Source organism: Gobius niger (genome assembly GCF_951799975.1).
Source record: "Gobius niger genome assembly, chromosome: 9".
Lineage (NCBI taxonomy): Eukaryota > Metazoa > Chordata > Actinopteri > Gobiiformes > Gobiidae > Gobius > Gobius niger.
This window is the reverse complement of record NC_136860.1, coordinates 21,067,102-21,093,984: the sequence shown is the minus strand read 5'-3', so window position 1 is coordinate 21,093,984 and position 26,883 is coordinate 21,067,102. Positions and strand designations below refer to the sequence as shown.

Below are 26,883 nucleotides of genomic sequence, written 5' to 3'. Positions count from 1 at the left end.
CATTCGTGGGGTTTCATCATTGTTGTAGCTTGATGCTGTGTTACTCAAGTCTTACTGTGGGTTACTGTATGCACATATAGCAGTAATGAGAGGCTGAGACGGTCAGCTCGAGCCCGGTGGTAGTTTGCTGGTGGTCGGACCATTTACACAACAGCATATTATAATAGCACCGCCTAGTGGTCGGTCACAGAAATGTACTGTTTACTTTTTATTAGGTTGGCCAGATCGGGATGGATAAAAATGAGATCATAATCGAGTGCTTGCCCAAATTTTCAAGTAACGATTATTATAGTGAGAAAATATTGTGATTTTACGATTATTCACGATTATCAACCTTATGACCAGATAAGAAAAAAATGCTATTTTTAGTTTTTTCTTTTAAAATGCTTGAAAAATTTGTAAACATTTCCTGTTTAAAATACAGGGCACAAAAATGTACAGATTAATGCAAAACAATACTACATTTTACTTTATTATGATTATGATGATGATTATTATTATGCCACAATCTAGTCTAGGTTAGGTTTTGTGTTATTAAAGCTTTTGCGCCTACTTAATTTGTTGCCAATTGTTTTGAAAACATAAAAGCTTACCCCAGGAACGCTTTTAAAATCTTAATTAGTATTTTAGTAAAATTACGTATGGCACATGCTGGGGTACCTGACATCTCTTTATTTGGCCCAAACTCGTTTCTAGCTTTCACAATCCTTCCTGCATGTCCGAATTGTTCAAGCAAATTGTTTATATGCACATTTCAAGCCTGTGTACAGCTTGGAGCAGTGCCAAAGTGAAAAAGGACCATCCCCAAAACAAATTTCACAAATTTAGATTCTATTTCTATCTCCTATCACTCAATACAAAAACTAGTTGAAGACCCTGCAACAAGGTCTGTTTTTTTTTCTGTGTTTACAACATACTGTGGTGGTAAAAAACACATTTACTTTACAACGCCAAAAGTTAGGAAGGCTACTAAGCTTTAAAACAACGGAACTTGCAAAGTATTTCCTAAGTTTTCCGACAACATTTCTCTACAAAATGACTTTTACTAATGCCTTATCATACCTTTTGTTGTCTTCATGGGACGTGTACTCCATTAGCCGACAAGCACCCAAAATGCGCAGCTCTGGCGTGGTCGTGCTCAGTCCGTGATCCGAGAAACTGCGGCGGGTCTTTGTGGGCTTATAGCCGGGGAAAGCTGCGTGATCCTCGGGCTAGCTTTGAGCCACGGTCCGATCGAGCCCCGGCGGCCGCTGGATTCCGGTACGGCTGATTCCCGCTTCCGCTGCAAAAGTTTTTCATGTGAAAGTGATTACAAGTGTCTGCGATTATATAAATGTCCTTACTTTTACCTTGGTCAGTCATTTGCGGATAGAAAACAAACAGTTAAAACGTTTGATTGAATGGCACGTGCGCCATCCACAAGTTCAAAATGTAGCTAGAGGCGGGTCTGAACAAGTAAACATGTCCCGCTGATTGGCTGTGTCAATCTATTATTGTTATTATTCATTATTAATATATTATTTATTTCAAAATATGTTTTATTGTTGTTATCTTGATACAAAATATTTAATTGTTCTACTTTTCAGGCCTACTGTTCTGAATATAAATGCATTTTACACAGCTTTTTTTTTCTTGTCTTAAAGTTCTGATTAGATCAATAAAAACATTGGAAATAAATATGATATTTTTTATATTATATGTATTGCTATATTTTTATCATGATTTGAAGACATAATTAACCAACTAGTCAACTATGCTGGTGGCAAAAACAATAAAAGCAAAATAGGCTTAATTATAGATTTAACACTAATAGAGAGATGGAAACGGAAATATTTTAAAGGACTTTTAATTTGTAAGTCAGAGTGCCTCAGATCTTCTTTTTCCTTTGTTTATCAAGTTTGATACCTGATCTCTGAAGAGCACCTGAGCCTACTTTTTCGGATCTACTGATGCACTCACGTTTTTCTGTAATATTTTGGACTCCAGTCTTTTCAACTCAATTACACTGGAGATTCTTACAGTATGATGTGATGCAAAAACAGCTTGGACTCTTCATCTCTCTGCAGAAGGTGCACGGCATAATATTGGACTCTGGCGCTTCTCAGTTTCTATCTTGACCAGCATAGATTTTCTGCTTACAACTTAGTGTTGCCCATCCTTAGCACAGAAGAACCATTGACGGTCAGAGGAGCATTCTAAACTCCTGAAATCCACCACAATCCTTTGTCTTCTTCTCCATAGAGAGATTGATTTGTGTGTGTGTGTGTTACAAAGGCCATGCAGCACCTCACTCATGGTATAAAACAATATAATAGTGATACCGTGTGCAAGAAAGTGGCACAACCGTCTTATTACTAGATCCTACAGATTCCAATCAAATGTTTCTACACTACAAAAAGTAAATATCAAGCACTTCTTTAAATGACTTGAATTGAGAAGATTTATCTTGATTTGAGCGGTTTTCACTAATTTATACATTTTTCCTGATTTAACCAAGATCACTTTGCCTATTTGATGACAAGACAATCCAGAGTACATTCTACTCTTGGTGAGGGCAGTTCTCTGAAGTTTAGATCTAATATCGATTTATCGTGTCCCAAAACAAGAAACAATTTCTGGGCATCAAAGGCACCAAGACAACAAGTCACGGCAAAGGGCAAGGATTTCTCATATCTCCATAGTTCATCTTACAACCAGAGCGCTGTGTATTTAAAGGAAAAGGTTTTGCACATATTACACAAGTTAGTTAATGCACCTTCCCATCTCCCAAAAATCTTCAAAAACAGTATTGCACTCCTCTCTAACTGGCCTTGTACTCTCCCTATGGCCATAAAGTGCAGTTAGTATTGTACTCTTTCATGATGTATTGTGTAAATGATTGCCTCCCTATATGACGCTCACAGGACAGACCAGCTCAATAGCTTTTCATATCACTGGGTTTGTCATATAGTCACTGAATTTGACTGAGCGAATAAGTCATCAAAAAAAGGTTATATGATTTATGCATTTAAATACAAAATGAAGAAATTCAGCATTTAGGTTACAGCTTTCAAATAGTGAATTCGACAATAACATTTCTACAGACAAACCAATCCTGCATTTGTTTTTGCTTTAGTTCTGGTTCTGGATTGCTCTGCGGTCATTACTCTAAGTGATCACACTGGGATACCTAGAGGGAATATGCACCAGGTATAATGAATGTCATCAAAGGGACGTGTTAATATGGCGATGTTCCTCTGCAAATAGGCTATATTTCATTTAGGCTACATGATGATATCTGTGGAATAATGTGTTAAATTGATACAGATACTTTGTTTTGTGCTGTAAAAATCTTTGTTTGTGCTGTTATCGTTTTTGAGATATTAATGATTGTTTTATTGGTCAGATCTAAGGTCATCAGTCACCCATTCACACTCCAAAGTACGCAGACACTGGAGGAAGTGTCTTGCCAAAGGACACAACAACAGTATGCACAGGCAGGAGCCGGGATTCGAACCCCCGACCTTTCGATCATGAGATGACAAGCGCTACCAACTGTGCCACTGTCGTCCCCACAGAATGTCATAGGAGACTTCCGCATCCCAAGAGTAACGCTGCTCGCGAACAACATGTGAGTGCAAATAATCAGATATCCCATGTATAAAATATACAGACGGGTATCATTCTGGATGCCAGGCCCGAGTCCCTAGCCACCAAAGCTATCACTTTACCGGTTGATTTACACTCTGTGGTCAGAGCATAAAGGCTAGTTTATGTAAATATTTATGATAGCCTATATATTTTAGAATATACCCTATTTGGGTAATTTGGGAGATTTGGGTAATGACCGAAAGGACAAGATCAGACCGCAATGAGTTTCCTTCGCAGGGTGGCTGGGCGTAGGCTACCTCAGAGATATAGTGAGGGGCTCTGTCACCTAGGAGGAGCTCGAAGTAGAACCGCTGCTCCTTCACGTCGAGCGGAGCCAGCTGAGGCGGCTCAGGCATCTGTTTCAGGTGCCGCCTGGTCATCTCCTTTGGGAAGTAAAGATCTTCTTCTTCTTCTTCTTCTTCTTCTTCTTCTTCTTCTTCTTCTTCTTCTTCTTCTTCTTCTCCTTCTACTACTACTACTAAGTAGTAGTACGCTGGAGGGACCATGTCTCTGAGCTGGCCTGGTGTCACCCCAGGACAGTTGGAGGATGTGTGTATAGTGAAGTCTGGGCATCGCTGCTCAGGCTGCTGCCTCCACGACCCGGCCTCGGATAAAGTGGAAGAAAATGGATGGGTGGATATTCTTTATGTTAATTAATGGATACCTTTGAAAACTGTGCCCCTCAAATGTATAAAAAATGGCCAATAAGCATTTATTTGAAACAAATAAACATAAATTTGAGTTTTATGCTCCTTTCACAGTCATATTTGATGATTTTTAACCTTTTAATTAGCTCAAACAATATCACTTATGACCTCTGACCAGGCAAAGCTCTGGGCCCATCCTGCCATCCCAGCAGTTTGGCTGCTGTATTTCGATATTTGGCTTAATTTCATTAAAATACGCCATTTTCATTCAAAGATATCAAATTAAATATCAGAAATGAAAAAAAAAAAAACAGTCTCAAAATCATCTTGCGACCCACATTTCCCCAATTCCGTCCCTACTTTGGGAACCACTCTTAGAGTGTCATGTAGCTAGTGTAATATTTTCATCTGGAGGTCAGAAGTCTGTACAACTCAGTGGGAGAGACACAGTTTTGGAAACAAATATACAAATAAAAAATCTACAAATGTTGAACCTGCCTGTTTTTTTGCTTTTTGTTTGGCTGAAAGTCCTTTCATTTAACCAATATAAAGCATAGCCTATCAATTTGAATATTGTCACAATATTGGACGTTGGACTTTGCGACATTTAAACCAAGCTGTAAACAGCACCGTTTACAATGCTTTGATCTTTATTTGCAGGCATTTGGCCATCCGAAAGATGAAGTAGGCATAAACACACTCTTTTTGCGCTGACTATATTGCCCGGTAGATGGCAGCAGTACAGCAGTACGGTACTCGTCGACTATAACTCAAAAAGAAGAGCCTGCAGCTCAACCATGTTTTAATCGAGCACAATTGCATTTGGCGCACTGCATGGCTTTCCTATAAAGAAACCTTGAGATTATAAGTTTGCTTCTTCGCCTTGTTAAGAGCACAAGCAGCCCAAATTCAACGTAAGTTTTCTCTCCAAGTTTATACAAGTATTTTTGAACATCTAGCATTGATGGCTAGCTGTGTGCTAACAGGCTAACATGTAATGGGCTACTTTCGTTTTTATATTCTACTTACTACTTACTACTTACTGTCCTGATAAATTATGTGTCTTTATGAGTTGAACTTTAAAGTTTTTGCACACCTATCTCCGAAGCGATTTGCTCCTGGATTGTTGAGTGTTTTGTTTTGTTTTTACACGGGGACTCATTGCCCCCTTTCCCAGAGGCATTGTTTTTGTTATGTTGTGTTTTTTTTTAGTTACGCACCCACTAGTAGCGGATCATAATATTAAAACTCATGATGCAGGGTTACCCTTGACTATATTGTTGTTGTTTTTTAAGCTATAATACGACTTAAGAAATTGGTGACATATTTTTTTATTTTTTTATAGAAGCATTTCAATCCCTAATACCTGTTGCTATTGCGATTATGACCCTGTCGACTATTACTTTCTCCTATTTTAAGACATCATTAGTTATTTTAAAAATGTATTTATGTATTTTTACAGGTTAGGGTTTGCACACTGAGGACCATGATGGAGAGAAAACGAGCCTTAACCATTCCATTTGCTCTTGAGAAGGACAAATTAGTGAGTGCCCAGATTACACATGCTCTTCTCAACGAATATTAAACTCTTACAGCATTATGTGACTTGTTTCATCTTGCATTTATTGTTTTCATATATTTAACATGGTCATAACTAACACTCATTCATTGTCAACATTAGATAGAGAACCCACTCAGAATCCCCACATCATACCTTGAGTGTGAAAGATTTGAACAACAGGTGAACTGACTCATCTGCTCAATTACAGCAGATCATTCTTGTGCCCGACTGTTTATAACATACTTGTTACTTTTTCTTTTATAAGGTTTCCTGGACTGCAATTGCCGGCCATAAGTCCAGACGACGTGATTCACGACACAAAAATGGAGCAGTGATGTTTGATCATAACCATGCAGCTATGGTTAGGTTGGGATTGGCAGTGTAAGTACACTTTAATTAGTAGCCAAACAATATGTTGTTTGTTATTGTTAGATTAGTTCCAATTTAAAAATGTTGATATTTCTAGGACACGACATGAATGGGAAATGGTGGTAGATTTATTTATTTTTGGATGGATGGATGGATGGATAAACTTTATTGTCCTCAATGAGGAAATTTGTCTTGGGCTTGGGCTTGGTTTTTACACATTTAATCCAAATAGCCACTTCAGCGAGCTGGATTTTATACATACTTTTATACAGATGGTACCGTCCTACTGTAATGAGTTGTGGTTGCCTGTTTCATATGTAGCAGATTGAAGCAGTACTCAAGTAACTCATGCCCCTAGAGGCCATAAGTGCCACTGCAGATGTCGTAGCATGTTGCAGTTTTTTACTCATTAATTGTCCTTGAGAGTAAATAGTTTGCTGAAAAGAAAAGACAAAGGGAGAGAGGGATATTGTATATCCAATTACACAATGGAGATCATTTTTTTCACTCAACCTTGGCTGTAAATACTGTTTAAGTGGCGCTAGCCCACAGCTAGCTTTGCCCGTTAGCCTGTTAGCTTCTCCTTCGTGATTCTATTGGTGTGTATTGCACCTCTGACCCGGTGCAGGCAAAGCAGCAAGGGTGGTTTTCTGGCCAGAGACACCAGGGAGAGGTGAAAGACCCCAAATCATCCCATCAACACTTGTATTACCTCCAGAGAGACTAATTATAATAATAATAATAATAATTATTATTATTATTATTATAGAAATTATTTATTAAGGTAAACAAGTTACTTAGTACTGCTTTAAAAAAAATCCCTCAAAATATGCTTGAAAACCATATTTTTGATAAATTCCTGTCCAGAGTTAACTTATTGCCAAAAGGCTATAAAGAGAGTACAATCTTACAAAACCCTTCTAGGTCAGTAAAGTTTGAAAAAGATAAGCCACAAAGTTTCAGTGAGTAAAAATGCTATTGTTAAGTCCTGGCCATGAGTTTATTGTGAATTAAAGATTCCTCGCTATAACGCGGTTCACCTTTCACCTTTTTTTAGAATGTAACCCCCGCGAGGGAATACTGTAATGTTACTGTTCATTATAATGGTGTGCTATGCAAAGTCTTCACAAGGTGGAGCCATTTTTACACAAATCAGCTGCTGTACTGGGACTGAAGCTACTAGAAAGGCTCTTATCATGCCTACTCCAGAAAGTGCTTATCTGCACCACATAACATGGCCACTCCCAATTTCAGCTGCTGCACAGTTTGACGGCCTTGATGCTGCCGTGTGTTAAGTGCCTGTTTGATCCAACAGGAGGAAGCCCCGTCTGATTCTGACAGATGTCCTGAAGACTGACGCGGGCAAGGTTTACATGGAGAAGATAAAACGGCGCCCAAATGGGAAGGAGAGGAGAAGTCGTGGCAAAGATCCCCCCATAGTCTCCAGGGACAGGCGGTCCAGTCAAACAAAGAACACAAATTTGCAAAGCAAGAGTCCACCACCTAAGATCAAGCAGAGTCCCAACACATCTCGGTAGGACAACTGTAATAATTGATGGGAAAAAGGTCTCGCAAGCAATAAACGTGTCTGTATGTCGTAATGTTACATAATTTAGATCAAGTCCAAGATCTTCAAAAAAGGCACACGTTGAGAAGGAGGAGGATAGCCAAGAAGAAGATGATGACGATGACGTGGTATCTGGTGAAAATGGGAAGGTTGAACTTGGTAAGCAAACAGACTTGATACTGTATTTTTGGTCACAATATTATCAATTAGAACTAGTAATGTTTTTTTTCATTTAAACTTAGATTGTGGATTGTCACTGAGTTGGGAACAAGAAAATCATTGCAGTTTATCTAAATGTAAGGCCAAAGAGACATTGAAGGAACCAAAAAAGACAAATCAGCAGGTCAGATGTGCTGAGAGCCTCCCTTTTCTTTGATAATTGTTTGTAATTTCAAAGATTTTTACATTCACATCTTGTTATGTTTTTACAGAAAAGGAAAACAAATGACACATGTTCAGAGAGTCCTGAAACAGACAGCCCCAAACGCCCCAGGGCGAGTGTGTTGCGCCTCTCTGGAGTTGTGAATATGGATGGAGAACCCACCCTTTTTCCAGAGAAAGAAGCAGATGACAAGGATTCGAAAAACACCGATACTGGTATTGTGCAGTTTACTGTGGGAGGAGATGTAGCAAATGCAGAAATCACAACGCCTGTGCCAGAGGATAATGGTGAAACCACTGACACAGCTGATCCTAGTAAGACTTGATTCAATAAAAGTGTATTTGCCTTTAGCATACATAAATCAGTTGCATAAATCACTCAAATCATGCCTGTATTTCAGTTGTTCTTTCCAGTGATGAAGAAGACGGTGGAGAAAAAATGGAGAATCTGAAACCTATCTCACAGAAGCCCTTGTCCCCCCAAGAGAAGCCAAAAGCTGTAGAGGATATGCAGGTAGGCTGTACATTATTGTTCAACCTCATGTTCTTGAATTTGTATTGCTCAAAGGCCTATTTTGTGTGTTTTTAGGTGTTTCAGCTACCTGTGAATGATCAGTGTGATTCAATGAAAGAAACTTGTTTGTACTTGTCCTTTACATCCCTACATTGTGGACCGTACCAAGCAAAGGCAAACGGGGACATCCTGGTATGTTCTACTACATAAATGGTTGTACCTACAAACAAAAAACAACAAAATTGGTGATTTAGATTTCTTATATTATTTGTCTTTTCATTTAGATAACTGATGAAAATATAATTATACCATTAAAAGGTAAGTGCACAGATATGTGGTAGATCATATTCATCTATCAGGGGCCAGATGAACTCTGACCTCTTCCTGCTTGTTTTCATCCGCCGTGTGTCTGTCCTCCTCCTGTGCTTCCAGCTTACTGGTCTATTTTTTCTTGTAAACTTTCACCTCTGAGTGAAATCTCCACTGCGGAGAATTAAAGACACTTATCTCATTAGATCTGATTGTTTCCCTGTTCAAAAATAGTCTCCTTTGTAATCTGATCAAAAAATGTGAATTAAGTTACTTTTTGTGTTTTCTTTAGATACCAGTGAAGAAATGGATTTAATGCTAACACTTGAGCGCAAACAGCTAAAGCGGTACAGTGTCTGGGAAAAGCATGAGCTGGCAACTTTGAAATGTTTTTCTGATGGAAACAAAGCATTGTTACCTGCTGCTGGACTGTTGTGCTGTGTGTCAGAGGCTGCAGCAGAGGGTGTACAGTATGACCTCACTGAACTGTGCGATAAACAGGACAGTCCTTTAAGCACTGGTAAGATTTCTACATGTCTCTTCTTTAAAGGGAATTTACCATATGGATGCAAAATTAACCAATTACATCAGAATGAACATAAAATTCTTTTATTATTCACTTTGACGAGAAGCAATCTGTGGTCTTTTGGGGTGGAATGGGATCGAGGAAGAAGCTGCCTTGTGTTGATTAGGCAGAACTAATACTTATTAATCTATAATCAGACAGAGTTTGGTCAGTAGTAGTGTTAGGTTAAAGTAGTTCCATCATAAATATTGAACCTATTTGTTATTATTCTACTGTTTTTACAGGAAAACCTAGCCCATTCATCTTGATCTTTCTACAAGAGTCTTTAGAGGGTATAGAGGGGGCTTTTTTGCGTTCCCTCCTGGACATGGACTGTCTCAACTCTCTTACTCAACAAAAAGCCATAGAGGACTATGATCAGGCAGTCATTGGCCCACTTCTGTCTTTGGAGGAGAGTTGGGAACTTATTAAATCAAGTGGACTGGATCATCACTTGCTTCAGTTTCTAGAGCAAAAAGGTGACTGCACAGTCACTGACATTGAACGTGAAAGCACTACAAACAATGATCCAGACATTGAACCGGCCAAAGAGGCCGTTTTGGAGCCAGTTAAGGAGCCAGAATGTGAAAAGCCAACACAAGAAGAAGCAGACCAGCCTAAAGAAAATCCTAATCTCTCCTCTGAGGTTTGTTAACAGAATAATTGGCATGTAGATGATGTTTTGTTGTTGATTTGGTTTGAACAGTGCATGGGACTTATGCATGTAAACACACCACGCTGGATCGTAGCCATGGGCCAATTTCTATCTGTTGTCCCAGTCGCACATGCAAACAAACTTATTCACACAGGCCTATTGTACATGTTTTTAGTTTTGGCTATCTTTCTCTTTGCAGAAGACCGTCACTGAGCCTGCATACACCTTGTGCCATCAGCGACTGGAAGACTCTTATTCTGTGACTATGTGTAAAGCCGACTCCAGCTGGGCCAAATATAAGCATCAGGGACTAGCCCGCAGGTCTGTGTCTGCTTTCAATTTGGTACAAAAGAGTCACCACTACTTTTGCAATACCCAAGTCATAAGAACAAATAGTGATTTAAAAGTCCTTATTGTGTATTTTCTGTTTCTGAACATTGCTCTCAGGTAGCAACATATAGACATTACAGAGAAATAGTAGAGGAGAGTCAGCATTTAAAACTTTGCAGCTCTTAAAACCCAGAAGTAGATGCATGCGAGAAAATGGCACATGAACGTCCTCTCACTGGCAGACTCTGTTTCATCTGTTCAGGTTGATCCAGTTTCCTCCACCGCCGTTGAAAGGTGGAATCACAGTCACAATGGAGGACCTTCAGTGCCTTGACATTGGCCAGTATCTCAATGATGTCATTATCGACTTTTACCTCAAGTAAGACCTATTGTAAAAACTCTAAAGCTTTTGTTAGTCGTTCACTAAGTTTGCTATTATTAATTCATCATTAATTCTTTCTAGATACCTTCTTCAAAATGCCTCCAAGACTGTGTTTCAACGCACACACATCTTTAGCAGCTTTTTCTACAAACAGTTAACCCGGAGGGATAACGCCAGCGAAGGCGGCAATAATGAATCGTAAGTCAAGTTATTTATATGTATAATGTTTGTTAAAGTAAAAAAAAAGCATTTCAATTCATTTTTTCTTTTCTTTTCTTTATCAAGATGTCAAAGACAAAAACGGTACCAGCGTGTTAGGACATGGACGCGCCATGTAGACATCTTCTCAAAGGACTTTATTTTTGTACCCGTAAATCAGGAGTAAGTCGATTAATTAAAAAGTGCACTGCTATCAATCAATTATGCCTAAAACTAATACATTTAACACTGATTTTCACTTTTTAGGGCACATTGGTATTTAGTCGTTATTTGTTTTCCTGGATTGGAGGAGCCAAAAACCGAATCATTGTCTCAGAATCAGGATGAGGTGCAAGGATCTGAAAGCCCAAATGCAGATACAGTCAACACAAGTGAAACCACAGAGATGGGTACGTTTGTAGTTTGTCATTTATCATTGAAATATTATTTTATTGTGTATGACCAAACATTGGCATTGCGTAGGTCTTTCAAGTCTAAAAAAAGAAGATGCTCTGAAAGATCCCGGGTCTGGTTCCGTGGTAAGAGTGTGTAGCTGAGAACATGATTGTTTCTGTTGTTATTTGGGTGCTAACAGGTTTGCTGTATGTTGTTCAGAATTGCACTGAGCAGACTTGTCAGAGAAAGACTACTTTGAAGAGGTGAGTGCACACACATGTTCATATTCTTCAATATTACAATAGTGTTACCAGCAGTTAGTCTCATCACTGTTTCTCTGTAGACCGTGCATTCTTGTGATGGATTCCCTAAAGCGTTCTCCTCATGAGCGGGTCTTCAAGCTTATGCGAGAGTAAGTGCTTATTTAATGTCATGATCAGTACCTTTACACAGATGTTCTGATTTACACACGTGTCATCAGGTATCTGCAGTCTGAGTGGGAAGCACGGCGTGGCTCATTGCGGGAATTTGGACCAGACCAAATGGAAAGCTCAAATTGTCAAGTCCCTCTTCAGGACAACAGCAGTGACTGTGGCCTTTACTTATTGCATTATGTTGAAAGTTTTTTGAAGGTAACTTTTAGGTTAAATGTTTTTGGTTCCCTATTTTAAATATAAAGGCTGTGTAAAAAAAATCTAACTCAAATACATTTTTGCAGGACCCTGTTGTGCACTTTGACCTCCCTCTACATTTGAAGTTTTGGTTCCCACGACATCAAGTTCGAAGAAAACGAGAGGAGATCAGAGATCTGGTACTCAAACTCTATCGACTTCAGAATATGGACATTAAAAGATAGAGACACCTGTATTCATCACAGTGGTCCTCATTCCTGCGGCTTTTATAAAGATCTGCTCATGAAGAGCAACCCGTGAACAGAAAATGTTTCATTTCAAACAAAGTTGTATTTTTTTTGTCCTTTAAAACAAACAACACTAAATGACGTGGAAAAAAACAAACATTTGTTTGAATTTGGAAAAACTACATAGGCCATAATGTACAGTTCCCTTTTTATATGTTTTTTATTAGAGCATTATTTTAGATATTTATCAAATAAAATGAAGATGAAACCTACAATCAATGATGCAACTGTCTTTTTGGCATGTCAGCCCAAGTATTGTTAACAAAAGTATATTATTTTTTTAAAACTTGTGTGACGTAATTTTAAGTTGAGGAAATGTAAAAACTGAGTCATGAGTGAAATACTTATTCCAGACCTACATACACTTAGTATTGAGAGAAAAACAAAAGGCACTGGCTAAAGAAATATACAATAGGTTTTTACTGTCCAATAGCTCTTTTTTTTATGCAGAAATGCGCCCTTGATTATATCCATATTAATCTATGCTATTCTTTCAAGCAAAATAGAAACTCCCACTAAATTTTATTTTAAATAACACAATAACATTTGAAGAGGCTTGGGGTCAGAGGTCAGCTCTACTCTTAAGCCCTTGACTCTCACTGCTATGTGAACCTGAGAGGATTTGTGCTGGCGCTCAGCTAAACTCTGCACTTCTCCAGTCCTGTCCATAATCACTATTATTTCTGGGTCCATGTGAGCGTCAGGTGGATTGTCTGGTGCTGAAAGCTAAGAATAGTATAATGTGTGAGATGGATTTATGAGTTTACCCAGAAACCTTTACCAGTTTGCTCAGTACCAATACACATAAATGTCATAAAAGTCCCATTTTTAATTTGCCATCTTTTCCCATTGATGTCAATGTACAGCACATCAACTCGCCCTCGCGAGTGTTGCCCTAGTAACTTCTTGGTTAGTTCCTGTTAAAGGCTTAGGCTCAACAAGATTAGAGAGCATTAAAAAATCCTCCAGCTCTTCCAATGGCCATCTGCTTCCTTACCTGAGATGCAAGCTGTCTGTTTTACACCATGGGATACACCTCTGCAGAGACGAGGCAGAAAGACGCTATGTGATTGTTAGAGTTAATTATGCCCATTTTTGGCTGTGTGCTAAATCAATTTTAACTCCAGAACAATGCCAAGCGATGCCAGCCTTTAAAGCATCCACATTGATGTCTTGTGACTTGAGAAGAGGCTCTCATCATCTGAATCCGTTTCCCAGTCTTTGGATCTAAATCTGCGATACATCACGGATTTAACATGTTTGTTTTACTGTGGAGATTTGCTTTTATTCCTATTCTAATACCGGTAACTTGTTTCGTCCTATCTGTGGATTTGAAGACAGGTACGTATTTGCATGATATGAAAAGACGTCTTGCATTGGTTTGTCTTATGTGTAACATTCTGTCTAGATGCACTTCTGGAGGGTTCCTCTATGGGCTATCTAGGCATACCCCAGAGTCAAGATCATGGTGTGCATCATCGCAGTTTTCATGTATCGGCGGTAAAGGAAACCAAAGGAGCCCATGCGGTTTCTGTACGCCGAAAACGTAGCATCCTTTTCCCAAGTGGTGTCCGACTGTGTGCTCAAGAATCGATGCAGCAAGTTGTTGCAAGTCATCTCAATTATTTTAATCTAAGAGGTAAGATCTAATTATATATGTAACATTATGTACAGTAGGAACCAGATGTTTACATACACTTTATAAAAAGACACATTTGCATTTTTTTCCTCACTGTCTGACATGGAAGCAGAATTACCTTTTAGGTCAATTAAAATGAATAATAATATAATAATAATAATAGAAAAAAAGATGTCTATTTGCTAAATGCTAGAAGAATGAGACTATGAGAATTTTCTACACGGTTTTATATTACTGTTTACAAAACCAAAATTTTTACATACATTACGTTAATAATTGGTAGCTTTGCCTTTAAGCTGTATAACTTGGGTCAAACGTTTTGGATGTCCTTCTACAAACTTCTCACAATAGTTGGCAGGAATTTTGGTCCATTCCTCCAAACAGAACTCGTGTATAAATTTGTAGCCACCTTGCGTGCACATGACTTTTCAGCTTTGCCCATACTTTTTCAACTAGATTGAAATCAAGACTTTGTGATGTCAGACACTGAGAAAAAAATGCAAATGTGTCTTAATAAAGTGTATGTAAACATCTAGTTCTCACTGTATGTAACAGTTTCAGAAGATCCCAAAGTAGTCTAGATTCTAGAGTCTAGGACCTAGACAACTGCTTTGTTAGAATGTCTTTGTGGTCAGCAATACACATTTTGTCTGTGAATACAATGCCATTTTTTAGTGTTAAGAGGGATACGTTAAAAGGCGTGTGTGTATATTTTTGATGTGTTGCAAAATGTTCAATGTTCCACGCTTGCACAAAAAAAACTTTGGATGGCTTAGTGCTTGAAACAGGAGCTGTAATGCATATGTGTTTTTCATCAGTGAGGAGGGTGCAGCGTGAGTGAGTAGGCAGAGATCGCGGTGTGGGTGAGATGTGGAGTAACTCAGGCTCGATTGAGACAGTGAAGAAGGTGTCTGCTATTGTGAAATGTTTAGATTTGTTACATAAGATGGATTTGAAAATGACCATTGGGCCCCTGGGGACATGGAGACAGTGTTGATTAGGGAAAGTGCTTTAAACATATGTCTGGAAGCTGACTTTGGACCGATGCCCAGTCGACTGACTCAGGAAAAGCAGTTATGTCACTGCAGTCAGTGACTATAGGCCTTTGTTTCTCCTAATGGCTTGCATCCGTTTGGGCATATTCATCTCAAGACTGCATGTGAGATTTGTGAATTTGATGTCTAACGTTTCGTTTGATCAGTCTGCCAGGAGGCCATTTGGGAGGCTTTTAAAATCTTCTGGGACCGTCTCCCTGAGCAAGTCGAGTATGAAAGCTGGATGAAGAGGTGTCAGGAAGGCACTATCACAACACGACAAATTGGCAACTACTTCAGCCAATCCGATGAACACCAAGCTCTGATTCAAAAGGTTTGTTCAACTGCTATTAAGTATTCATTTGGGGGAAAAGACCTTAAGATCACTTCCCCTTTTCTCAATTTCAGAAGATGACACTGACAGGTGTGAAAAGGTAATATCAGATATATTATTTTCTTAAATTCTTATGATGCTTTGATACATGTCACATATGTGTTTGCTGTGTCATTTTTCCTACCATCTGTAGTGAGCCCACCAAGTCCTGGCAAACTATGTGCAGGTAAGGTTTTCAACCTTACCTGTTCATACTCTGGATTCTTTGATTTTGACTTGGATAATACTATATCCGAGCGCTCTACGTATTTGTTACAGTTACAAAATTAAAAAGAAACCATAAGAAACCATAACATTCTTATATATACTTTCTGAAAGCACACACCTCCTGTTTACAGTGAAAAGACGCTTGAGATCAGACATCTTCCAATTCAAGTCAAGGCTGGGGCGACACCTTTGACCTTGAATCAAGAAGTTACTGTACAGAATATGACTTTGACCAACACTTCACATCACATTACTGCAACTAAAGTAAAATAACCTCATAACTCCTGACATTTTATTCAACTATGGTTCCTTTTAAATTGTAACATTGTAATAGCATTGTTAGGCATCCAAATACTTGACACTAACTATTTAATTATTATTTTCAAAGGATTCTCTGTTGGACAAAATTGATTGACTTAAAATTCTTGCATTGACAGCACTCCAACCCCGGAGACCGGCCAGTCCGCCTCTGAGCCTAGTGGTGAGTAACACTTATGGCCAGTGTTGATGTAGCTTTGTCAGTAACTTTCTTGGTTGGTCATTTAGACTGACTAACCTAAACCTATAACCACTATTTTGTGGATCTCTTTCTTTTGTTGTCTTGTTAAATGTTTAAATGTGTAAGTACAGTATCATGGTAGTCTGATTTTTTTCCCCAAGATGTCACTGCAGACAAACAGCTGCCTCTGAACTAAATGAGAAATCCTTTTGCACTTCCATTTACAGATAAGGATGACACAGAGAGAAAGGTAGAGGACGTTGTCACTGTCCTTGAGCCAGAGGAGAATCCGGTAAGCCCACCCCACATCCCCGAAATTGACTTAACACCATCTGTTTAAATATGGCTGACGTTTCATTATGCCTCAGCTGGACAATGACATCGCTTTGGGGGCACCTACGCCCATCGTCTTGGAGCAAGTGGTGGAGCTGAGCATCCTTTTGACTGGGGAGATGTTCAGCGACGAGCTCAATAACCCGGACAGCCTTCCGTATCAAACACTTAGTCGGCAACTTACTGAAAAGGTCCTTGATTCTTTTTAAACTTTGCCTGGCTCCCTGTCTATCCCGGTTAATTGCCTAGAGATGGATGCAGTGTTAGTTCGTTCTTGGGGAGTTTTATAGACGGATTAACTATATTCTGTGGTCCCAAGAGCACATGGTTTTGGTAAAAAAAAAAAAAATGTCTGGAAGCAGTTTTATGATGCGTCTTGGGAGTAAAGGAAACAAAGTATGGCTACTATCAATAATGAATGAGTGACGTGCCTTGTAATCACAGATGAAACTTTTATTTTCTTTTGGCTTACCAGCAGTCTGCAATCTTCCTACAAGTTTATATCTGGTGTGACAGACTAAGTCTTACTAGTCTACAAGATTGCATAAAATAGGTTGTCTCTAAACTGTTTGTCAACTGCCTTCAGTGCGTAGACCCCAGATCTTAAGATTTATATTTATAGTGTTCAGTGGTATGATTTTGAAGGCATTATAGGTCATATTTTGTCATTACTGTGATGCTTATATCCTGTTTTATTTTGTTACAGATAGAAGATGCTTTGGAGGACTTACCAGGATTTAAAAGTGTGTCTGTGATAGATTTTAGGTAAATTATTATTATTATTATTTTTAATATATACTGTAGATACATAGATACAGCATAAAATACATTTTTTCAATATGTATTTTTTGCTTTCTTTTGAATAGACCACATAAAGATGCACTGGGGTAAGTTTGAAGCCTTAAGTGTGACAGATTGCCATTGATTAGTGTTCCAAAGTTCACTGCCTTCTTGTCCCTATCATGTCCTGCCCTTAACCCCGCAGATCCACACCTGGCCTTGCTTATCCAGGGTAGTGTGATTTTCTGCGGGCCCCGTCCTCGCGCCTCCGCTGCTCATGTGGGCACGTGTGAAGGTGTCACTAGTTGCCTATGTTAATGGTATTAGAGTGGTCACTCAACTGCTAAGTGAGATTAGGACAGGTCCAACCGAGCGACCAGATGCACCTTCCCAGAGACGATTATCGTGGCTTTAGGTTTTCCACAGACTGCCGCAGGAGAAGGGGAATAGGGAAAAAAGCAAGAGAGGCTGAGGTCTTTTCTTCTTTGGGAGCTAAAAAATAATGGTTTTCCTGATTGCCAAAATTAGAGAAAACATATTAAATATAGCAAACACATTCTGTAATACGTTGTAAAAATGTAAAGACAATAAACTGCATTGTTAGAAGTGTCTGCTTCTGGTAAATGCAGATCACTAAGCACAGTTGGACCATAGTTCTTTATAGCCATACGTAAGTGAAACAAAAGAGGAAAAACTGGATTTGCCTCTGACTGTGGTCGACTGTATGCTGTCATTGCTCAGCCAGAAAACCTACAAAGTAGGTCAGAGTCGAGGACTCCCAGTCGTCAAATAAATGCTGATAGATGGCTTTTTCCCATGTCTAGAACCTGAGGTTTCCATGTTTATTATGATGATATTGATCATCGTGCTGACTCTGCTTTTTTCTGGCCTATACAGTTGAGCGCCTGCGTTCCAAGTGGGACTAAATCACCCAAGTCATTAGTCATCTGCAAGTGCTCTAAGTCTGATGTTAAATCAAAGTAGCATCGAAGTGTTTTTTGTCTTCTTTGGAGGGCTGCTCCTTTATAAGACATTGTCAGTGTGTATTTAAGCAGATGTAAGGATGTTAAAATGTAGAGGCTCGTCTATTGCATTTTACTACTGGACATTTTGGTTTGAACACAAATGGTATAAACTTAACTTAACAAAGGTTAAGGTGTATTTTATTGTCACAGTAGAAAAATGTGTTGCTTTTGTTGCTTTTGACTAATCCAGTGAGTGACTGTTTTCAGGCTGGATGGTGTGTTTGTGCACTACGCAGTCACAATCGTGGTGGCTGGAGCAGGAGTCACCAATGAACAACTGGACTATCTAACTTTACAGTCCAATCGGGTGGAGAGCGCTTACAGTATGATGAGGGAGCTGCCCACGATGGTGTACACTATCAGCGAGGTCAAAAACCTGGTGACAGAAGCCTTGCAGTTTGGAGAACTGGAAAGTGGTAAGACGTGTAATTTTAAGTACTCTATTGTCTAATTCTTTTGTTTAATTGTCACTGTAAACCTAAAGGTATTGCTCCAACTGGAGGACATATATCTAAACAGATATATTCATGTTAAATTAAATTCTTGATTTGATTGATCTATTGATATTGGCATCCAGTGTGTATGTACTTGTGTGTACAAATACACTGTCTTTTAATTTATACTCTGTTTGGTGCAATGCTTACTGCTCAGATATGGGTTCTGACACATGTAAACATGCTCATGTACTTTCATATGGACAACAAATGTGACCGAAATTCAAGGTTTCTTCTTGGAAAAGATACATTTTATTGTGATAACCAATTATGATGCTACAATACAGCTCTGGCCTTTGTAGAAGTGGTTGATGTGAGGTCAGATATTAAGTGATCATAAGCGATCATGTAATCATGTAATGTTAGAATAGACGTAATCAAAGCCAACTGGGCACATTTAGGTAGTCAGTTTGTGTTAATCTGTTCCTATTGCTGGTTCCACAGTGTCTGAGGTCCCAGAGTCTGTCAACACTGAAGACGGGCCCACGGTGAGTGCTATGTTATAACTATCCTAACAGAAACCGCTCTCCATAAATCACTTCGCTTTAGGCAGAGCCGACAGCAGCCAGAGTGATGCTGTGGTAACTTATGTTATGGCTGTTGATGCTGAACAGACCAGACCAGTGCAGGTAGGGATGAGTGCACCAGTGAGGATGAACTGGGGCTTTCAGGATTACTCTTGCCATAATAATCCACTGCTATTTTGGGGATGGGTTACCGTTTGCCAGGCAGTGAGTGAGCTGAGAAGTGATACTACACATATGTGCTCATTCAAACAAGCACCACCGCCATCATCTGTCTGCATCGTTTTACTCTTTAACTTGTGGCTCGATTCGGCCCTTTCTTTGTAATTACAGTTTGAATAGCAACAACGCTGTCTGCGGCTTTGCCTTACAGCTCAGTCTCCACTGTGATTAATAGGACTCATTACATGAATTGGGAAAGTTTTACAAACTCCTCTTCTATAATTGATTCATAGGCACGAGCACAGAGCAACTGTGCCACCAAAGCAATTGGCCCGCTACTGTTTACCTCAGTCTTTCAGACTAATTTGGCTGAAATTGGAGCAAAGTGTAGAACTGATTTTTACCACAACATACGTCAACATTTGCAGATACAGTATATACAGTGATAATTTGGAGAGGTGTTGCACGGATCAACATTACAAATTATTTTTCCAGTAGTCAAGACTTTAATTTTGATGTTTATAGATCAACTACATGGAGACGGAGAGAGAGAGAGAGAAAATATGATAAATTAGCTTTCACGTTGAGCAAAGTTTTGAGTCGTAAACAGTTAAGCCAGGCTTGCGCTCAGACTGTTCTTTACTTTTATTGTGTATGCATGTAATAAACACATTTATCCCTACAATTAAAATGTTTGTGAAATATTTGAAATCTCATTTACTCTGCAGGTTGAGTCAGAGGACGTAGAGGCTCAAGATATCGAGGAAGTTAATCCCCCATCAGAGACTTTTGAGATCAGCACGGTGGCTACAACAGGAAATGATGTTGTTGTTCTAGAAGAGAGCGCTGTGGTGCCTCCTGATGTTCTTCTGACCACTGCTGCACCTGCATCTGGCAGTAAGGATGATGTCCCCATTTAATTTTTGTGTCCGTTTAATGTTCTCTTGTTGGTTGCACTTAACTGTACAATATTGTAATAGCATGGAAATAGCATTATAACAATGGGATAATGAGAGACCATGCATTTTGCAGCCATGTCTCCTTATCACTATGAAGAAAATGTTTTTAATGTTTGCTGATAATTTACACTCTTTATATTGGGTTAGTGTAAGGGTTAGGAATAGTCATATTAACATAGAATAATTGAAGAATGTGTCCCGTTTCCATGTGATAATCATAACTTCCATGTGATTACTATTATTTACATCTACATCTACACTATTCGGTACCATGCTACTTCTATAAGATCACCATGCCATTACTGTGCAGTAAAGTAAAGCGCTACCCTTCAATCTTTCCACCGATTTAGAGAATTTTCCGTAGACGTTGGAGGTAGCTGCTGGAAAAGTAGAATTATCTCTCATATCTGTTTTTCCAGGCGTAGTCGAGGAGGGTCTGTTGGTGGAGGACACTGTGCAGACTCCGGACATCGAAAGCCTTCCAATGCAAAAGCCTGACATCATCACTTTGTCCCAGCCACCGGACACTGAGGGCTCTGGATCAGAACCAGAACCCCTGGGTGACCTGGTGTGGACTCCTCCAATAGAAACAGCGCCTATTGAGGAGACTGCTCAAACTGCAGATGCCACTGTAGATACTGAGGATGAGGAAATGGGAGAAGTGAAGGTGGCTGATATAGTTCCAACTTTGGTGCATGTCCCAGCTCTTGAGCAACACAATCTAGAAGAGATGTTGGAATCCGAGGTTGAGGCAAAGCTTGAAATCTCAACTATCACCACTGAAACCATTGAGGAGGAAGGCTTGGCTTCACTTGTTCCTGTGCCGGAGGTTGTTGACCTTGAGGCAACGCAGCCTGAGGAGGTAGAAGTAGCTTTACTGCCCGTCGGAGAACTCCCAGTGGAGAATGTTGTAAAAGACGTCTCCCCTGAAGATGAGGAAAGCACAAGTGTTGTGGTGCCTGCTCCTGATGAGGCTGCGTTCGAGGAGAGTGAAATAGCAGTAACTGAAGAGAAGACAGAGGAGCCTTTAGTGTCAGTTGAGGACATCCCTGAGGCGCCTATGATCTCAACAGAAGATCTTACGGAGGATGGGATCATACTGGTCAATGTGGAGGAGACGGGTCCAATCAACTCAGCCCAGCCAACGGCACTTTCTCCTGAAAAAGAGTCCCCTTTTACACGTATCTCTGAAGTCAACCCTGCCTCAGATGTGCAACCTGACATCATCATCACTTCTACTGTGGAGGCAAGTCATGTAATATTCTCTCAAGTCATGTGGCACTATAGCATACTTATACCTATTATTATGTATGCTTCAACTGATTTGAAATGGCCATGAGTTTTAAAAGTGGAAGTCTTGGTTGTTCTCGTGGTTATTTTGAAGAAATTGGGAACCTCTGCTTAAATTTGCTTTGCTCAATCTTGCCTTGCTTATTTCTTTGAAAACCTCTACACTTGTTTGTCTCCCTCAGATTCAGGCCTCTGATGTGGACTTGGATGAAGAGCCGGGCTTTGAGGTGGTAATAACGCACACAGAGGAGGGCAGCACAGGGTTACCCTTTGATGGACATGGGATAGATCACTCTAGTATCGCCATGCCAGCCAATCCAGGCCGTGCTCTCATGGTGTTCTTCAGCCTGCGGGTCACCAACATGATCTTCTCAGAGGATCTCTTCAACAAAAGCTCTGCAGAGTACAAAGCACTGGAGCAGCGATTTCTCGAACTGGTAACCATTGTCTGCTAATCTACCAAAAATAAAGTTTTTAAGCCTCTAATTGCCCAACATACCCATTTTAAATTCTATGATTATTATTACATTCTTTCAGTGTTGTTATATTTCTAATGTGCTAAAGGTATATCTGAATATTTTGTAGCTTGTACCCTACCTGCAGTCCAACCTGAGTAACTTTGAGAACTTGGAGATCCTCAACTTCAGGAACGGCAGCATTGTAGTCAACAGCAGAATGAAATTTGGCAAGCCGGTGCCGCGTGAGACTACCACCACAGTCTATTTAATCCTGGAGGATTTCTGTAACACAGCCTACCAGACTATGAACTTGGCTATTGATAAATACTCGCTGGATGTGGAGTCAGGTTAGTTCCCAGTGATGTACTAATGTAATCTGTGTCCAATAGCTACTGCCAGATGTGTCTTAGAAAGTGAATTGTATTGTTTTACAACTATAACAACCTTAGACAAGTGAGTTCAGGGGAAAGCAGGTGCGAGATGTCTGTAATGACTCTCCACAGAGGTGAACACAGGTCACATCAGCTGGGATCAGATAATCAGGGCTTCTCTGGACAACATTCAAGTTGGCGTCATTAACTACACTTAAACAGTGTCTATACAGCTGTCACACTATTTGATAGCACTTTCTTTTCTTTAGCTCGATCTCAGCTACAGGCCTGACAAGACACAGTTTAAATATATTTAGTCTACCGTAAAAGCCTCACTCAGATAGTAGTCATAATAACATGGATCTTACCTATGCTTCAAATCTTTGAGAGTCATAATACATTATGTCTGTATCACACCCCAGGGTCTTTTGTAATGTAGCTGATTCTCCTCAGCAGACACATCTTTATTTGGTGATTGCAGCAAGTTCATTTTGTTTCCTTATTTAACTTTTATAAATGTGCTCTGTGCTCTTAGGGGACCAGGCAGACCCCTGTAAATTCCAGGCCTGTAATGAGTATGCGGAGTGTAAGGTGAACAAATGGTCCGGGGAGGCAGAGTGCGTGTGTAACGCCGGGTACTTCAGTGTGGACGGCTTGCCCTGTCAGAGCATTTGTGAGCTGCAGACCGACTTCTGCCTCAACGATGGCAAGTGTGACATCATCCCTGGCCAAGGAGCCATCTGCAGGTGCGTGACTGCAGCTGTAACAATCTCCCAGAGCCATTACTTTATATAAGATGACTCAATAAATAAAATACCTGCCAGTATTGTGCACTGCTCACTTATTGCAATAAGTCATGTAATGTATCACAGGTAGAGAATGAGTCACTGTTTTACATTTAATTGAAGTATAATTGTAATATTTTAATAACATTTCAGCTAAAGATTTGCGTTCTGTATAGTGGAAATAAGCTGTACTTGATGAAAGTGTATTTCATCAAAGCAGGTTTATGCCACTGTGAATAAGAAAAATGCAGCATTGCATAAACTTTTTTTGTTTTGTTTAACCAACCTGTGTCGATGGTAGATGCCGCGTTGGAGATAACTGGTGGTACAGAGGAGAACACTGTGAGGAGTATGTGTCTGAGCCGCTCGTGGTGGGAATCGCCATCGCGTCTGTGGCAGGCTTCCTGCTGGTCGCCTCTGGAGTCATTTTCTTCTTAGCCAGGACTTTACGAGACCAGTACGACAAGGATGAGTCAGAGGACCCAATACGGTGAGCATGTCCTGTGCAAGTAATGTTATTCAATTGATGTGTAGTAAAAATTCGAACTATCCACACCTATACCATTTCTGTAAATAATCCTTTTTTTATGTTCAAAAGGAGAATTGTAAATGTATAATGACTTTTTTGATCTCATAATGGGGAAGATAACTTGTTAGAACAGTTATGCAAGTTAATGCAGTTATGCAGTTAATGCATTTATGCATTCAAAGAAGGTAGTAAATATGCAACTAGTAATAATAATAGAATAAAGGTATCTTAGCTTCTTATGTGCACTTCTTAGATATCTTATCTTATAAATAAAAAAACTTTCAAATAAATACAGTTTGTATAAAGTATTATAAATAAAAAATATATAATACTAGGCTGTGCAAATAAATAGATTATATATGTTTATCGTCTTAGAGGAGGTGACATTTGGATAGTATTTGCATAGACAGTGTTTTCTGTCATGGAAAACAATACACTATAAAATAGCTCATAATTCAATGTTAAAACCGGTACAGCACTTGTATTGTCAGCGGGTGTCCACCTTGCGTGTCTGCTGATCTAATTACTGACTCCAATGTGCTGTTGTCCCGGTCAGAATAAGGCTTAACAACTTTATAAGACAATGCGCTCTGTGATCTTATAGTCTGTCTTTGGCGTAAACAAAAGGAGGTCACAAAAGTTTAAGAGGCCAACAAGTATAGCCACAATCTCTGCCAGCTTGTAACTTTGCCAATCCCACCCAAGTCTTACTTACTGGAGTTGCTCTTCTGTCTTGCTTAGTCAAGTGGAGAGTGTGCCATCTATGGAGCGGGCCACCAAGTACAACCCCATGTACGAGAGTGAAGCCACCACCGGGTACAGTCATTACTACCGCCGCTACCCGGACGTCCCGGTGTACAGCAGCGCCAGTGCTGAGGCCTCGACGGACTTCAGCAGTGAGGAGATTCGGCACATTTATGAGAACAGCGAGCTCACCAAAGAGGTATTTTTAGTTTTCAATTAAATAAAGAATAAACAAAAGCTACACTTTCTTTTTACTAAATTAAACAGTGCTGGAACATTAACCTTCTGTCCTTCTAAGCAAGAGTTACCATGACGCTTACTTGTGTTTGTATCTTCAAGAATCCCAGTGCTTCTGAACTAGACAAGCCAAGACCTAAATTATTATGTTAATTTCTATTCTGATATTTCTTTTTACAGGAAATCCAAGATCGGATTCGTATTATTGAACTTTACTCCAAGGACCGACAGTTTGCTGACTTTGTCCGGCAGCATCAAGCGTAAGTGAAGCTCAGTCAAAATAAATACAGGAAGTTTGATTGAGATAGTAGAGAGTTTTACAATAACACATTTCTTTTTTTCTTATAGTGTCCTCGATACTCGGAGAGAAAGCTCGTCTGCCCATACTTGAAATCTCAGAACCAACACAAGGTTTTTTTTCTTTTTTATCTGACAATAAAAAAGTGCCATCGTTATTCAAGGTTTTAGATCTTAAAAATGTCCCCATGACACTGAATTGTGATTCTTTTTTTCCCCTCAGTTGAAACCTGCGATGCTTCCTGCCAGGATACCTCTGGACTCTTTCCTCTTTCCTCTGTGCCTTCATTTGAAAGTGAGCTGTTTGTGACTACTACTGAACCATTTGCTGCTCTATTCTGGACATCTTCTTTTCAGAGGAATTCTGGACCACATCCTTCTACTTGAATCACTTTCACACATAGCGCAGTTTGTTCTTTACATACTGGACTTAAACCTGTGAATATTTGTACATTGTTGTAGAAGATGTCTTTTTTTTTTAGCACTGACATATTTATACTGTATAGGCCTTTTCAAAGAGCATTTTCTGGAGATATGGAGGCAATGGTGCTACATAAGTCAATTGATCACGTTAAAATTAGCACTTACAGGTATTTTTAAGGAACTTTTATCCATGATTAGTGCTAGATTTGTGAAGATATCATTTTTGAGGAGGCCAATGACAGCCACGTTACGTCTGTGTCTCGTGGACGATACCGGGTTTCTTCCGTGCAGGCATTGTTTCTGCTTTCTTAACGGGTAGTTTGATTATAAGCGTTATGTGTTTGAGAATATTAGTAGCCTTTAAAAGAGTGGAACAAAAGTAAGTGGTGACGGCAGAAAGACAGAGAGCATGAACTGTCTATAGCTCTGGGATTTAGAAATAAGTGAAAACACATTCTAGTGGAAAAATACTTCGGGGCAAACCGCTCATGGATCTGATCAAATCGTCTGCATTCAGATGCCATATGTAATGCAGAAAATTAAAAGGACAGGAAAGATGGTAAACAACTTTTGCTTTCTTGGAAAATCCGCCTGCTTGTCAAAACTTACAAGAAGACCAAAACGCTCTGGCCTTTGAGGACTGTGCTGGCCATGACAGTGGGGTTCAAGCTGCAACCTTGAGAATCTGAATGTTTTCTCTTTCTGTTATGCCGTGTTCCTCCCTTGTCTTCTTTGGATCCTCGCATCTGCAGCACATTACAGCCTGCAGGAGGCTGTGTTGGCGACCGGCGTGTCGGTCAGTTTCTGAAGGTCAAACTCGGATGCGTAGATAATATCTTAGCGCCTTGTTTACATTACATGCTTCATTTCTGATCGCTACACAAAGGGAAACACTGGCCAAAACGGTGTCATGCCTTGTGCAACCTGTGTGTTGTTCTTCAGCTACACTTTTACTCTTTCATAATCTCAACTCAGTCATGTAAATGCATTTACGAGAACAGGCATTTTAAGGATGTGTCACACATGTGCTCTCATCCCTTTTTTATACACCGTTTGTCAGTCATACTTGTACAATAATAAACTGTTTTGTATAAAATGCAATTGTAGTTTTTTTCCTTTTGAGTGATATATTGGCTTCTTCCACTGTGCAAGGTGTTTAGCACCAGAAGGATAATCCAAAGAAGATTAAACTTGGTGAGTATGGATTAGGATCGTCTGTGGCCATGACAGTTTCTAAAAGAGCATGGAGCAGTAATTGGCCTGCGTCACACTCATG

At 39.6% G+C, this 26,883-nt stretch overlaps 2 protein-coding genes across 4 annotated transcripts; both read left to right on the top strand.

Moving 5' to 3' along the window:
* Positions 1-5,028: 5,028 nt before the first annotated feature.
* Positions 5,029-12,584, top strand: LOC306967409 (sentrin-specific protease 7). 3 transcript variants are annotated; one of them, XM_079562426.1, is made up of 23 exons: positions 5,029-5,191; positions 5,740-5,820; positions 5,959-6,018; positions 6,104-6,219; positions 7,523-7,741; positions 7,824-7,933; positions 8,017-8,117; positions 8,206-8,470; positions 8,557-8,669; positions 8,745-8,861; positions 8,954-8,987; positions 9,271-9,498; positions 9,789-10,189; positions 10,398-10,519; positions 10,791-10,907; positions 10,992-11,108; positions 11,196-11,291; positions 11,376-11,518; positions 11,592-11,647; positions 11,724-11,767; positions 11,848-11,916; positions 11,986-12,136; positions 12,223-12,584. In XM_079562426.1, exons 2-23 carry the CDS (start codon positions 5,764-5,766, stop codon positions 12,358-12,360), a joined length of 2,874 nt encoding a protein of 957 aa, XP_079418552.1. In that variant the 5' UTR covers positions 5,029-5,191; positions 5,740-5,763; the 3' UTR covers positions 12,361-12,584. The 3 variants fall into 3 exon arrangements, 2 of the variants coding, with proteins under 2 accessions (XP_079418552.1, XP_079418553.1); XR_013793187.1 differs by lacking the exon at positions 12,223-12,584 and having other exon boundaries at positions 11,376-11,529; positions 11,602-11,647; positions 11,986-12,022; XM_079562427.1 differs by lacking the exon at positions 5,959-6,018.
* A 1,362-nt stretch (positions 12,585-13,946) lies between these two features.
* On the top strand, positions 13,947-26,618 carry impg2a (interphotoreceptor matrix proteoglycan 2a). Its single transcript, XM_079562654.1, has 21 exons — positions 13,947-14,062; positions 15,264-15,430; positions 15,505-15,530; positions 15,624-15,656; positions 16,135-16,178; positions 16,424-16,488; positions 16,565-16,720; positions 17,236-17,294; positions 17,396-17,416; positions 18,542-18,750; positions 19,273-19,316; positions 20,243-20,411; positions 20,893-21,719; positions 21,946-22,200; positions 22,349-22,568; positions 23,128-23,338; positions 23,679-23,867; positions 24,648-24,849; positions 25,068-25,147; positions 25,236-25,298; positions 25,408-26,618. The coding sequence occupies exons 1-20, from the start codon at positions 14,017-14,019 to the stop codon at positions 25,276-25,278; spliced, it is 3,066 nt and encodes a 1,021-aa protein (XP_079418780.1). The 5' UTR covers positions 13,947-14,016; the 3' UTR covers positions 25,279-25,298; positions 25,408-26,618.
* The last annotated feature ends 265 nt before the right edge of the window (positions 26,619-26,883 follow it).

What these genes read in the sequence shown, in the direction of transcription:
- LOC306967409 (XM_079562426.1), top strand. Translation starts at nt 5,764, where the DNA reads ATGATGGAGAGAAAACGAGCCTTAACCATTCCATTTGCTCTTGAGAAG. An exon ending in GGACAGTCCTTTAAGCACTG is followed by an intron (nt 9,499 to 9,788) that starts GTAAGATTTCTA and finishes CTGTTTTTACAG; the next exon opens with GAAAACCTAGCCCATTCATC. An exon ending in AAGTGAAACCACAGAGATGG is followed by an intron (nt 11,519 to 11,591) that starts GTACGTTTGTAG and finishes GGCATTGCGTAG; the next exon opens with GTCTTTCAAGTCTAAAAAAA.
- impg2a (XM_079562654.1), top strand. Translation starts at nt 14,017, where the DNA reads ATGCAGCAAGTTGTTGCAAGTCATCTCAATTATTTTAATCTAAGAG. An exon ending in TTGAGCCAGAGGAGAATCCG is followed by an intron (nt 16,489 to 16,564) that starts GTAAGCCCACCC and finishes ATTATGCCTCAG; the next exon opens with CTGGACAATGACATCGCTTT. An exon ending in GTGTCTGTGATAGATTTTAG is followed by an intron (nt 17,295 to 17,395) that starts GTAAATTATTAT and finishes TCTTTTGAATAG; the next exon opens with ACCACATAAAGATGCACTGG.